General features: G+C 57.7%; 2 protein-coding genes and 1 long non-coding RNA gene across 5 annotated transcripts; 2 read left to right on the plus strand and 1 right to left on the minus strand.

Moving 5' to 3' along the window:
• The first annotated feature begins 35 nt into the window (after positions 1 to 35).
• Positions 36 to 1,098, plus strand: LOC107323909. Its single transcript, XR_001559368.2, has 2 exons — positions 36 to 127; positions 217 to 1,098. It is a non-coding gene; the product is annotated as an uncharacterized LOC107323909 (long non-coding RNA).
• A 1,897-nt stretch (positions 1,099 to 2,995) lies between these two features.
• SFN (stratifin) lies at positions 2,996 to 4,388 on the plus strand. The gene has a single exon (XM_015883209.2). The coding sequence runs from the start codon at positions 3,149 to 3,151 to the stop codon at positions 3,887 to 3,889; it is 741 nt and encodes a 246-aa protein (XP_015738695.1). The 5' UTR covers positions 2,996 to 3,148; the 3' UTR covers positions 3,890 to 4,388.
• A 2,922-nt stretch (positions 4,389 to 7,310) lies between these two features.
• Positions 7,311 to 12,105, minus strand: GPN2 (GPN-loop GTPase 2). Of its 3 annotated transcripts, none has more exons than XM_015883702.2 (6): positions 12,014 to 12,105; positions 11,299 to 11,734; positions 9,632 to 9,788; positions 9,272 to 9,432; positions 8,405 to 8,535; positions 7,311 to 7,915 (listed from the first exon to the last, which is right to left on the minus strand). In XM_015883702.2, exons 2-6 carry the CDS (start codon positions 11,713 to 11,715, stop codon positions 7,843 to 7,845), a joined length of 939 nt encoding a protein of 312 aa, XP_015739188.1. In that variant the 5' UTR covers positions 11,716 to 11,734; positions 12,014 to 12,105; the 3' UTR covers positions 7,311 to 7,842. The 3 variants fall into 3 exon arrangements, with proteins under 3 accessions (XP_015739188.1, XP_015739189.1, XP_015739187.1); XM_015883703.1 differs by lacking the exon at positions 12,014 to 12,105 and adding an exon at positions 11,932 to 11,952; XM_015883701.2 differs by lacking the exon at positions 12,014 to 12,105 and having other exon boundaries at positions 11,299 to 11,851.
• Between the last annotated feature and the right edge of the window lie 420 nt (positions 12,106 to 12,525).

Genomic DNA, 12,525 nt, shown 5'->3' on the forward strand with positions numbered 1-12,525 from the left:
GTGGTGCGGCGCGTAACTCTGGTGTCTTCCCCAGGAGGATGCCTGCCAGGACTTCGCTGTTTCCTGCACAGCTTGATGGGATGTGCCCTATTCTCTGCCCCTGGCCCTGCATTCTGGGGGCTGACTGGTAAGAAAGTGCTTCCTTCTCCTCCTTCAGCCCATCTCATCCCCGTTGCATGTCTGGCTCTGCCCTTGAAGCCCTCCATCACCTTCCAGCTGTGCTGAGACCTGCATGCTCCCACTGCCTTCCTGCAGCCTGGCTGAGCACGGCAGGCTGCTTCCAACCCCCCAGTGCTGTGAGATGGAGCTGAATTGAGGGTCAGCCCAGCCCCGTGCTGTCTGCAGTGTTGTCCTGCACGGTGTAGGGATGTTGGCTGACTGAGCTGGGAACGTGTTGTGATTCCATCCCTCACCTCCATCCCTTTGTGCCTCAGTTTCCCTGTGTGTAATGTGACATTTGTCTTTCGATATGTCTGTCATCGAGGTGAGTTCTTTCTCCTCCTTCCCTTCTCCTGGGGCTGTGCAGTGTGCTTAGGGCAGCACGGAGCTCCGCAGGTCGGCAGCCCCTCTGCCCCTCTTGGAGCACCCCAGGGAAGCCAGGACCCCACGAACCCCCCAACGATGACAGCCATCAGCACCGCCCGTGCCTCTGCTCCGCAGCGCTGTGCCTTCCCCCTTCCTGCTGTGAGAGAGGGGGGAGAGCAGCCGTGTGCAAGCCAAAGCCTTTCTGAGCCCCCCACCCACAGCAGGGGCCAAAAAGCCATACAGCTTCCCTCCCGAGTGCAATACTGCGTTCCTCCTTCCTCCCCCCCACCATGGGGAAGAGCCACGTACTGAGCCAGGGCTCCCAGCATCCAGCCCTACCTGGGGGGGTTTGGGATTAAGCCAGCAGCGTGTTGCCCACTGCATCCCACTCGACCCCATAGGATGGTGCACGGTCAACGCTCACCCTCCCCATGAGCTTCCCACCCCCCGGTCCATCGCTATGGGGCTCTGATGGAGGGGATGGGCCCCTTCCCCCTGTGCAAAGGGCTTTGAGCCTGGTAGGATTCTGCCTTTTACTTTTGTAACAAAATAAAGATTTTCCCATTTCCTGTCTGTCCGTGTGGTGCTGGGCTCCATCCCACATCCCTCACTGCAGCTGTGTGAGTTCATGGGTGCTCTGAGGGTGGTGGGTGGCCATTGACCCCTCCCCAGCAGGGCACAGAGCTGGGGCTCTTCCTTCACCCCCCCTTAACTCACACCAAAACCAGTAGAGCAGAATATTTCTGCAGCTCCTGCTCAGCTCTTTGCCACCAACATTTGGCAGCAGCTCGGTGCTTCTGGCAGCACCCAAACCCACGAGCTCCATGCTGTGCCCTGGGGGGGACCTGCCCCCATACACAGCCCCATTTGTGGTCTCTCCTATGGGGTAGGGGGCAGAAGTGCATTCTGTTCAAAACCACAGCCCCTGTGCATCCATGAGGTCGAGCAGTGCTCACGGGGGGTCCACTTTGAGCCCCAAACTCAACAGCCCCCACCATGTGGCTGGATGGGGACTGGGACCGCATAAGCTTGGGACCAAGAGCTGCCAGCCCTGAGCAACCCCAATGGGGAGAGGATGTCAGGGATGGGGCTGAGGGTGCTGGCACAGCGCTGGTGAAGCCCTTGGCTCCATCCCCACGTGCTGCCCGCCGCACCCTGCCCTGTGCCGGCGTGTGGGAACAGGCTGAGAGCGAAACTGCAGCGCAACGCCGAGCTCAGATCCTAATCGGGGCCGCCAGCGCTGCTGGGCAGAACTCGAATCAAAATGAGACTGACAAAAAAGAAGGAATAATAATCCCAATTCTTCCAGTACAGCGTAAAGGGAGAGAAAAGAGCCCCGGTGGGATGAGCGGAGAGGGTGGGGGACATGGGGATGGGTGGTGGAGAAGCCTTAATGGGGATCCAGTGGGGTTTGTGGGTGTGGAGCTGCCTTGGGTTTGGGGATGTCCAATGATGGTTCAATGGGGGGGTTGGGGTTGAGTACTTGCAAGTGCCAGGGCAATTCCCCCTGAGCAGGCAGGGTGGAGGAGTTGGGAATGCCCCAATCCCAATCCTGGCCCTGATCCCTGCAGCAGTGCTGGGGTAACGTGCTGCTCCTCCTGCCTCGATTTCCCCACCAGTGGGAATAAATACCAGCCCTTCAAGCCCTTGCAATCACCGACAAGTTAATCATCATATAAAAATGACAGCGATGGGATTTTTGGGGAGGAGACCATTTTTACAGCCAGGTTTATTCCCCGTGCTGTTTCTCTAAGGGTGGTTGGGATGGGGGCACTGGGTGCTGCCGCTTTCCTGCTTCACCCCAATGTGACGACCCCACTGCTCCCTGTTCTGAGCACTCCTGGCAGATGGGGAAGGGTTCCCCCATTGGTCCATGGTCCCCCATTGATCTGGGATCTCCATTGATTCCTGGTCTCCCATTTATTTGGGGTCCCCCATTGATCCGGTTTCCCCCATTAACTCAGGGTCCCCCATTGATCTGGGGATCCCATTGACTGATCCCAAGTCTTCCAAGTATTTGGGGTTTCCCATTGATTTCGGGATCCCACTGATTCCAGGTCTCCCGTGGGTCTGGGTATCCCATTGATCCAGGCTCTCCCACTGGTTCAGGCTCCCCCACTGATCTGGAGTCCCCACTGATTCTAGGTCTCCCATTCATTTGGGGTTTCCCATTGATCCGGGGTCCCCAGTTGATCTTCCCTCCTCCATTGTTTCAGAGTCTCCCACTGACATAGGATGTCCCATTGATCCAGACTTCTCCATTGATCCAGTGGGACATCCCATTGACACAGGGGGGGCTCACCATGAACTCCCTGAACACATCCTCTCCCTCCCGGCACCCACCTGATCCAGGGCAGGGTGGGTGCCACCCGCTCACCCCTTCCCCATCACCCTGTGCCTCGGGGCATGATGACTCACGGCAATTTGCTTTTTAAGGGCGGGCTCTGCGGGGAGGAAGCAGAGGAGGAGGAGGCCGCTCCTTCAGCCTCGTTGGCTCCTCCTGCTCTTGCTCGGGGCTCCGACGCTCAGCCAAAAGCGAATCGGGGCGGTGAAGCTCAGCAGAGGCTCCGACGGCTCCCGGCCCCACTCCTCGTCTCATCCTGCTCCTCATCCGCCCTCAGCCATGGCAAGAAACCACCAAGTGCAGAAAGCCAAGCTGGCCGAGCAGGCTGAGCGCTATGAGGACATGGCGGACTTCATGAAGGCGGTGGTGGAGCATGGAGACGAGCTGTCCAACGAGGAGCGCAACCTCCTCTCCGTCGCCTATAAGAACGTGGTGGGCTGCCAGCGCTCGGCGTGGAGGGTCATCTCCAGCATCGAGCACAAAACCGAGGAGGGAGACGACAAAGCGCAGCTGGTGAATGAATACAGGGAGAAGGTGGAAGAGGAGCTGAAGGGCGTCTGCAACGTGGTGCTGGGCTTGCTGGAGAAGCACCTCATCAAGAAGGCCGGAGATGCAGAGAGCAAAGTGTTCTACCTGAAGATGAAGGGAGACTATTACCGATACCTGGCTGAGGTGGCCTCCGGCAACGACCGCAAGGAGACGATCGACAGCGCCCAGAAGGCGTACCAAGAGGCCATGGACATCAGCAAAAAGGAGATGCAGCCCACGAACCCCATCCGCCTGGGGCTGGCCCTCAACTTCTCCGTCTTCCACTACGAGATCGCCAACGCCCCCGAGCAGGCCATCTCGCTGGCCAAGACCACCTTCGACGAGGCCATGGGGGACCTGCACACGCTCAGCGAAGACTCCTACAAGGACAGCACCCTCATCATGCAGCTGCTCAGGGACAACCTGACGCTATGGACAGCCGAGTGCGCGGGTGAAGACGGCGGCGAGGCTGGCGAAGAGCCCAAGAACTGAACGGCCCCCAATGCAGCTGGGGTCCATCCCCCACCTCCTTCCTCCTCCCCTCCCTCCCAGACTCCCCCCCCTTTCCCCTTCCCCTTCCCGAAGCCCTTCGGTGTCTTTTCCTTTTGTTTTGTTCCTTTTTTAAGGAGTGGGGAAGGTATTTCGCCCCCCCACCCTTACCCCCCCTCCAGTTCTGGGAGTGGGGTCCATATGTTTGCCCTTTGGCAGGGCCTCCCCTTTCCTTCTCCCCCCCCCCATGTTCTTGTCATGCTCCCCTCACCCCTTTAACACTTTGTTTGGGGGATACCCCAGCGTAGCTTAGGGGGGGCCCTAGCCCTCTGTCTTGGGGGGCTAGAGCCGTGCCGCTGGTCCCTTGGGGGCAATGGGAGGAGGTGATGGGACGGGATGGGGAGAAAGGGGAGGGGGGGGGTTGATGTGCCCCCCACCCGGATGGAGGATTGCGAATTGCCGAAGCCTCTGTGTGGCTCCAATAAACCATCTCGTGCACGTCTGCCTCTGTGGTCGCCTCATCTCTCCTGTCGTGCACAAGCCCAGGCAGCTCCTGCAGCTCCCACAGCCGGTCCCATTGCGTGCCACGCCATGCTGGGGAGCACTCGGGGCCTCCAAAGTGCAGGTCTGGCTGCCTGCAGCCCCTCCCAGCCCCGCCATGGGGTGTGGGGGTACTCAGCCAGCCCCAGACCTCAGGGACGGGTCTCAGAATGGGCTTTCTAGGTGGGTTTTCCATAGGGAGAGTATGTCCCAGGTCTCCAGCCCTGCAATTGTATGTCCCCATTCCCATGGTGTCTCCATCCCTTTGGTTTTCCCATTCTTGTACTGTCCTCATCCCCAAGATGTTCCTATGGTGTCCCCACCCCCATAGTATTTCCATCCCCGTAGGGTTTCCATCCCCATGGTGTCCCCATTCCATAGTGTCCCCATCCTCATAGTGTCCCTATCCTCATTATGTTTCCACCCTTATGGTCTTCCCATCCCTATGATGTCCCCATCCCTACAATGTCCCCATCCCCATCTTGATGTCCCCACCTCCATGATATCTCCATCCCCATGGTGTCCCCACCCAAACCACGCAACCCACAGTGTCCCAAACCCCATTACTGGGGCTCCGTGCAGACAGGGGGATGTTTCAGCTCTTCCCCTCCAGCACTGACACGGAGCTGTCACAGGGGAGGTGACAGCATCCCACCGAGGTGAGGACATCCCCATGGAGGTGTGGATGTGCCGGCGCTGGAGAAAGCTCAGCACTTCTGGCCCTGGCTCTCAGCCACAGCGAAGGGTGCAGCTCTGGGAGCGCGAGTTTCAACACGAACAGTTAATTACACTGAAATCCAGTCCTGGCAGCCTGGGCCGTGAGCTCATCAGATGGAGAGCAGCAGGGCTGGGCCGTGCTGGGCAGGACCCGGCTTTGATGGGAAATGGGGTGGCAGGAGGAAGCCGAGTGACTCAGGGTGTGCCGGTTCAACGGGGTCTTCACTTGGGGACATTGGGGACATAGTGCTGAGCTGTGCTTTGGCACGGTCCAGTGTTGGGTATGGGGAAACTGAGGCACGACCCTGCGGTGGGGAGGATGGGGCCGTGGGAATGCTCTGGCTGTGGGAGGATGAGCGGAGCAGAACCTGCTCTCCCAGCCCCACATCCCGTGGCAGAGCCGGCTTAGAGCCTGCAGGGCAGCACTGGGAGCCCCCAACCCAGAGCTGAGGAAATACATGAGGCTGAGTATGAGGATGGGGTTGGGGTCCCTCAGTGCCATCAGTTCCCTCTGAGGGGGAAATAAGGGGCTCCCACGGTTGGCCTCCATCCTGCCCTGAATGCACCCACCCCTCCTGGTAGCTGCTCCCATGCCCTATGGGCAGCATAGGGTTGGCAGACGTGCAGGATGAGCCGCAGGCACCTGCTGGGCCTGACCCCCGGGGTTGGGGACACGGGGAGGGGACGGTGGGTGGTGTGCAATTCTAACCATGCCCCAAATTGCAGTGATTGGGGCTGTGCTGCTCCACAACCTCACAGACAGCCCGGAGGCTTTTTGGAGCTGGGAGGGACCCCCCCATCCCCACAAGGGCTCCCCATCCTTGTCTGCCCACAGTAGGAACAGAGCAGGGCTGTGCAGGTGGATTTTAGGGTTTTCCAACAGTAGCAAAACAACGGGACTCAGGTGCCCATGACCAGGGGGTATCCCCAACTCAGAGCCCCATTGGGCTGGGGACAGAAGGTGGGCACTGGAATCAGGTCCCAGCACAGCCCCACACCCAGCGACTAGTGGCCATGGCTTTATGGCTACTGGAATAGATCTCTGCTGCTCCATTGGCGCTGCTTGCACACCCCAAGCAGGACAGGCGGGCAGCAGGACACACAGCCAGGCTTGTCCCTCGTCCCCAAGCTGGATGACAGTGGTTGAGCCCCATCCCAAGGGCTGGTGGCCACAGCAGGGCAGCTTTTGGGGTGTCCAAGTTGGGTGCTGCCCTTCTGTGTGTCTGTCCACACAGAGAACAGCACAGTGCAGGGATGATGCCCACCACAGCCTGGGGGGCTCTGAAACCACTCAGTGTTGGTCCCAGCCCCACACTCCTGCTGGGATCAGCCCGCTCTGAGCCCACTGCTTTGAAAGGAGCCTGTCCTGAGCTCTGGAGCCCCTTCTAGGGATGGGCTGTGCTGTGGGGCAGGGGGATGGAGCTGCACATCCCCACACAGGGCGATGAGCAAAGCCTCGACCATTCCCCATCCCCAACCATTCCCCATCCCTGACCCTACAAAGCACAGAGCTGGGGCTGGGAGCCAGGACCCCAGGGCCAGGCCTGCACCTTGGTGACGAATCCTGGCCCCATGCCTAACACTTGCTCAACGGGAGCGACGGGAGCCAGGGTGTCACCTCCTCAGCCCCCAGGAGCCGTCCCCTCCCGGCGTGGGGACGTGCAAGAGAAGGACCCGGTTTGTGGGACGTGGCAGCTCCCCTCGGGGCTCAGAGCTCCTTGATTTTCCATCTTCCCCACCGCAGGGCTGGGGCTGCAGGTGTTGCAGGGATAGAACTAAAGCCGAGCAGCTATAAAAGCTTTGGCAGCTCGTGGGTAACTCCAGCTTGACCCAACAGCACCCTTTTAAGCCACCGAATCTCTTAGAGCTGTGAAAAAACAGCCATAAATCAGCTTGTTTTTTATAAGCACATCATCTGCCCCTCCTGCATCAGATCTGGGGCTGAGATTGGGCTGGAAACCCTCACCAGCAAAGCATGAGGATGGAGTTTCAGCTTCAGGTTGGCTCCCAACCCCACTTCCAGCTGCAGAAGGACTTGCACAGTTCCCAGGTAGAGGAACACAGCGTTACAAACACAGCCCTGCTGTGACGTTCCCACCTGAGGGTTTTTAGCCCCAGGCTTTGCAGCGCTGGGTTTTATTCATTCAGGTTCAGCAAAGTCCCAAGATGAAAGCGAGTCAAAGTGTTTTATTAAGAAAAGAGTCCATCATTATTTAAAAAAAAAGAAAGAAAAACAACTATCTCTGTCCTCCCTGAGACAGACTGGAGGCTTCTGAGCCTGGATAATCCCGACTACAAGGGCCACGTACGCTGCTCCTATGAGGTAAACCAAGAACTCACGTCTCATGTCTCACTATAGAAACCTGCTGATTTTTCTTTCCCCAGATCCTCATTGGGCACAACGGGGAAGAGGTGACGTGGCAAAGCTCAGCCTCCCTTGTTTCTCTTCTCTCACAACTCCCACCCAGATCTCTCCTGCTCCATAAAGACCCCACTTGCTTCGCCCTCACCCAGAGCCCCTCCATTCCAATGCTGCTCAATGGGGCTGAGCTCAATCTCCACAGTGAAGGAGCGCAGCAGGCAGAGCCCGGAGAGACTTTCCCTTGCTCTGAGTCACACAACACAGAGAGTCCCTTAAGCTCTCAGCAGCAAAAGGAGAGCTGTCAAAGCAGAGAGCGGCTGCGGCGCAGCTGGGTGTGTTACATATCCATCACTTCTTCCTCCACCGTCTTGTCCTGAGATTGCACATACTTCTCCTGCACTGCAAGCGTGCTGATAACGCACTAATTAAGGAAAACAAGGCGGCAGGGCAGGGCTCAAACACTCCCTTCTCCAAGGAGCTCTAATGTTCTCAGCCAGGAGCCAACCCCAACGTGCGCCTGAAGGCTGGCAGGAAGGCAGCAGAGCTGGCAGCTGCACGCATCACCTGAGTTATTTCTGGCTCTGGTTGATCCCAGACCCGACAAGTAGAGGAGAATCAATTGTATGGTTTGGACGGAGCGCAAAGAAACAGTCCAAGCGAGTGTGAATGAGAGGAAAGTTGTCAAAAGATTTTCCTCCCACACGTACAGCGTCAATTAGCAAAGCATGCGGTAGCTGTGGTGTGGACAACTGCCTAAGCCCTGGGCTGAGCATCTGCATCACAACACAGCATCAAAATAGCAGGAACAACCTGCAAGCTGCCAGCCCCACCTCCAGCCCCTCTCACCCCATCCCCAAAGGGGGAATTTAACACAAGGGAGGAACGGTGGAGAAGGATACGAAGTAAAGTGGAAATCTGCCCCCACTGCTGCTGACATCAGAGCTTCCAGGCTCCTCTGCTCCTGGTCCCCAAAGGAACAGCCATTGGCTTTGTCCACTGCCTGCATCACTTGCCGCATGCTGTCCTTGTCCTGAAAGGGAGAGAGGTGACACATGAGGAACACGGTCCTTCCCAGGGCCAACAGCTCACGCTGCCCTTTACCACCCATTTTCTCCCAGGCTGTGGGCCACCCAAACTATAGGCAAAGCCTCCACGACATTGCCTGCCTCCTCCCTGAGCCCGCGGGGCAACAGGACAAGGAGGAGCTCCCCCTGGGGTCTGAATACACGATGGGTTGACACCCTCCGCCCTCTCGCTCCCTTTCATCACTGCTCATCTCGGTCCATCTCCCTTTGTTGACACTTCTGCAAAGTGCAAAATTAACATTTTCAGTCCTGGCTCCCAACTGCGTCCCTCCCATCTCCAAATGACTCTGATTTAAACGTGTTTTAGGTAATGGCTTGGAATTGAAATGCGGGTGCTGAAGGAAGAAGGAGTCTCGGTTCCCCACCCCAGGACACGAGGCTCTCACAGCTCCAAGCCCATTAGCTTTTCCTTCTCCTTCGGCTGCCACAGAACACGTGCAAGTCTGGGTGCATCTCACCATCCTCCTCCATCCCTATCTATTATAAAACCTCACAGCCCCTGTGTCTCTGACTCTTACAGCCAGTTCTGGGTGCAGATGGAGAAGCAGCACAGGCAGCATGGAATCTGGAGCAGCCTTTGCAGGTCTGTTTCCCCCCCGTGTAACCCAGCTGCTCTCAAACATCCCGGCTGCTTTGCCAGCACTCCGTGCTCTCTCTGCCCTTCTCCTCCCCCAGCATCACCTGGACATTGAGAGGAACGAAGGACACCAGGCTGTAGTCCTCAATCACCTCCACCAGCTTCTCATTGAGGCGGCGGTAGTTTCTGAAGAAGGGGTCAGAAGCTAAATGGTCAACCAGGTAAGAGAGGTCCAAGACCTCCGTGTAATAATCCAGGTTGAAAGCTGGAAGGAAACACCAAGAGGCTCTGAAAACCATTTGCAAATACAGGTAAGCAGCCCTGGCCAGATCTCACCTCCAAGAACCCAGTGAGATTTACACCATCTTCCCAACCACCTCCCAGCAGAACAGCCCTGTACCACGGCAGCTGATCTGCATCTGCCACCACCCGACTCCACGTTTCTCTCTCTGAAAGGCTCTTACCCAGCTTGCCGTACTGCTCAATCAGGTCCATCTTGGAGAGGACGTTGACGTGGGGCAGTTCCACATGCAGCATCGTGGAGAGTGAAGTGCAGAGCACGGAGATGAACTTGCCAGGGTCTGTGCAGTAATGGGAATCCACCAGATGTACAGCAGCCAGCTGGGGAGCAAAGGCACAAAGGTGAAAATCCTCCTGCATAACCCTGGGAGACACTGAGAAGGACAACGCTCCCAGATCTAACTCATCACACAGGCTCCTATGTGGGGAAAGCTATCATAAAACACCCTCCTATGGATATACAGTCCATACAGTGCATGGATAGATCCAGCATCTCCACCCTCACACCTGTGGGGGGGTTCAGAGGGAGGTGGATGCAGGCAGGGAGGGCTGTGGGAAGGCTGCAGCACTGCAGGACACCTTCCACCCCAACTGCTCTGAGGCCACCTCTCTTTGCAGCAGCAGCTCCCAGCCTGTCTGCACTCTGCAGGCTTTAAGGGGGTGCCGGGGTGGCCCCCATTCCGAGCTACACAACTGGCTCAAGGTTTCCACGTTCCCCATAGGAAGGTTTGCCAACTCAATGGCAGTAACTGCAGAACTCCTCGCTCTGCCAGGAGAAGCACTTTGTGGTTTGAAATGAGGATGAATCATTACATTAACGAGCTGCTCGATCCCCTGCGTTTCACAGCGCTGTAACAACGTGGTCCGAGATCTCTGCTAAGCTGCTGCCCGTTGCACAATGCCACTCACAGGCAGAGCTCTGTAGCTGACGGTGGCTGAATCACAGCTGAGCTTCTGCAGGCAAAATAAAGCCAGTGCAAAGCTCACAGGCAGGTGCAAGCACCCCTGCGCCCATCAGAACAGGAGAGTAAGCAGCCTTTTTTTAGTAACTGCAGTTTCGTGTAGGTCTATTTGAATAAGGATGAATTCTAATGTGCAGATTCCCAGCGACACTCTCAAGCAAACCAACTTGCCCTTCTTGCTCGCGCCCCGTGTGGTTTGCACATTCATGCTTTGGCCCGAATGCAAAGCAAATGCAACGTAGGCAAGTTAGCGTGGTTATGGGACTCTTCTCACCCGCGCTTCCTAATTTGCATCTTCCATTGTGCAAGAAAGCACAGAGCACGTATTACGAGGTGCACAGCCATTTGGTTTGGCTGCAGGAGGGGCAGGCAGGGCCTGAGATGACACCTGGATTTCTCACAGTGCAATGCAGAGGATCTGCACTCGATCTGCACGCACACAGAACTCCCTGCCCTGAAATACAGCACTGACTCAAATCAAACACAGCACAAACCTTCCAGCTGGGAGACTCTGGGAGGAAGGAACCCATGAACCCATCCATGTTCCTGCTCAGGATAGTGACACTGTGTTAAACATCCTGAATAAGCTACTCCTGCCTGTCCCAGCAAGAATAGAATGGCCTGGGTTGAAAAGGAACATGATGCTCATCCAGTTCCAACCCCCTGCTGTGTGCAGGGTCACCAACCAGCAGCCCAGGCTGCCCAGAGCCACATCCAGCCTGGCTTTGAATGCCTGCAGGGATGGGGCATCCACAGCCTCCTTGGGCAACCCTTTCTCAAGGAGGATAGTGAAGAAAACAGCCCTTAACAGCCACATCCACAACCAAAAAGCAACACCTCAGCCCCCTGCTCAGCAGCACCGAACCCACCCTGAAATTCCACTTGGCCAACTGTGCAAAGACGTTCTTCAGGGCATCGTGGTGGGTGTAGAGCTCCACCTGCCCCGGGCAATCAAACAGGTAATAGTGACCTCTGAAAGCAGCCAGCTTCTCCTGCAACCAATCGCAATTGGCCTCCAGGTACTCCATGCAGTAGATGAGCCCCCCGTTGGGCCCCAGCTTCAAGTTCTCCATCACATCAGATAAAGTGATGAGCTCCGAGATGTCCACGGCGCACGAATACGGCATGGCCTCGTTGGCCGGGTCCAGGTTCACCACGGCCACCGAGCGGCCGATGCTGCCCATGAAGTGCTGCATGCCGTGGCAATACGTTGTTTTACCGGAGCCTGGGGGTCCGATCACCACCTGCCCGAAGGACAGCGGGTTCCCTTTGCTGCTCTCAGACATGGCGGCTCATCTCCTCCTCCTGAACAAGGCAATATTAAGCTCTCATTCACTCTCAGCCTTGGGCTGCTTATAAAGAAGGCACAGAGCTGAGCATCACAGCAGTGCATCCCCCCGTGCCCCTCACCCAGCCCTGTGACCCCACACCCCCCTGTGACCCCACACCCAGCCCTGTGCCCCCACGTCCCCCCATGACCCCACACCCCCCCATGTCCCCACCCGGCCCCGTGTCCCCCCTCCAGTCCTACACCCCCCACCCAGTCCCGTCCCCACGCCCCCACGTGTCCCCCATCCCTCTCACCGCCACTTCCGGTGTCTCACCGCTGGGTCCGGCTGCCCGCAGGGCCCCGCTCACCTCGTTCCGGAGTAGCAGCCGCCCGCACAGCGCCCCCTGGCGGTCGGAGGGCGCAGCGGGTGTCGTGGGGCCGCCGGTTCGATTCCCCGCTCCACCCGTTTCCTCCAGGCACAAACCCAGCTCCCCCCCAACCCCGCCTCCACAAACAGAGAACTGACTCTACGTCGTGTCTGCCACACCTATGAGAAGTGCAGAGTAAGCAGCAGGAGCCCACTGACACGGAGGACACTGAATCCACACGTAACACCACAAGGCCGGGTCACACGGATGAAAGCTCTCAGCCCAGGGCTCCGTGCAGCCCAAGCTTTGTCATAGGGAAGCATGGAAGGAAGCAGCTGCTCCAGCTGACCACAGGGAGACGCCTTCCCCAGGGCTGCCAGGACGTGTCTTTCATCCCAATGAGTTTCTCCCGGGACTGTGGGATGGTCACACCCAATAGACAAAGCTGGGAGCCCGCA

This window comes from Coturnix japonica, chromosome 23 (genome assembly GCF_001577835.2).
Source record: "Coturnix japonica isolate 7356 chromosome 23, Coturnix japonica 2.1, whole genome shotgun sequence".
In the NCBI taxonomy this organism is placed as follows: Eukaryota; Metazoa; Chordata; class Aves; order Galliformes; family Phasianidae; genus Coturnix; species Coturnix japonica.

Bases quoted from the DNA above. Each gene is read 5' to 3' on its own strand.
- SFN (XM_015883209.2), top strand. From the start codon at position 3,149: ATGGCAAGAAACCACCAAGTGCAGAAAGCCAAGCTGGCCGAGCAGGCT.
- GPN2 (XM_015883702.2), bottom strand. From the start codon at position 11,715: ATGTCTGAGAGCAGCAAAGGGAACCCGCTGTCCTTCGGGCAGGTGGTG. The intron at 8,536-9,271 runs GTGATGCTGGGG...TCTCCCTTTCAG, and splicing joins TCGTTCCTCTCAATGTCCAG to GACAAGGACAGCATGCGGCA. The intron at 7,916-8,404 runs GTATCCTTCTCC...GTGCGTTATCAG, and splicing joins GCAGATTTCCACTTTACTTC to CACGCTTGCAGTGCAGGAGA.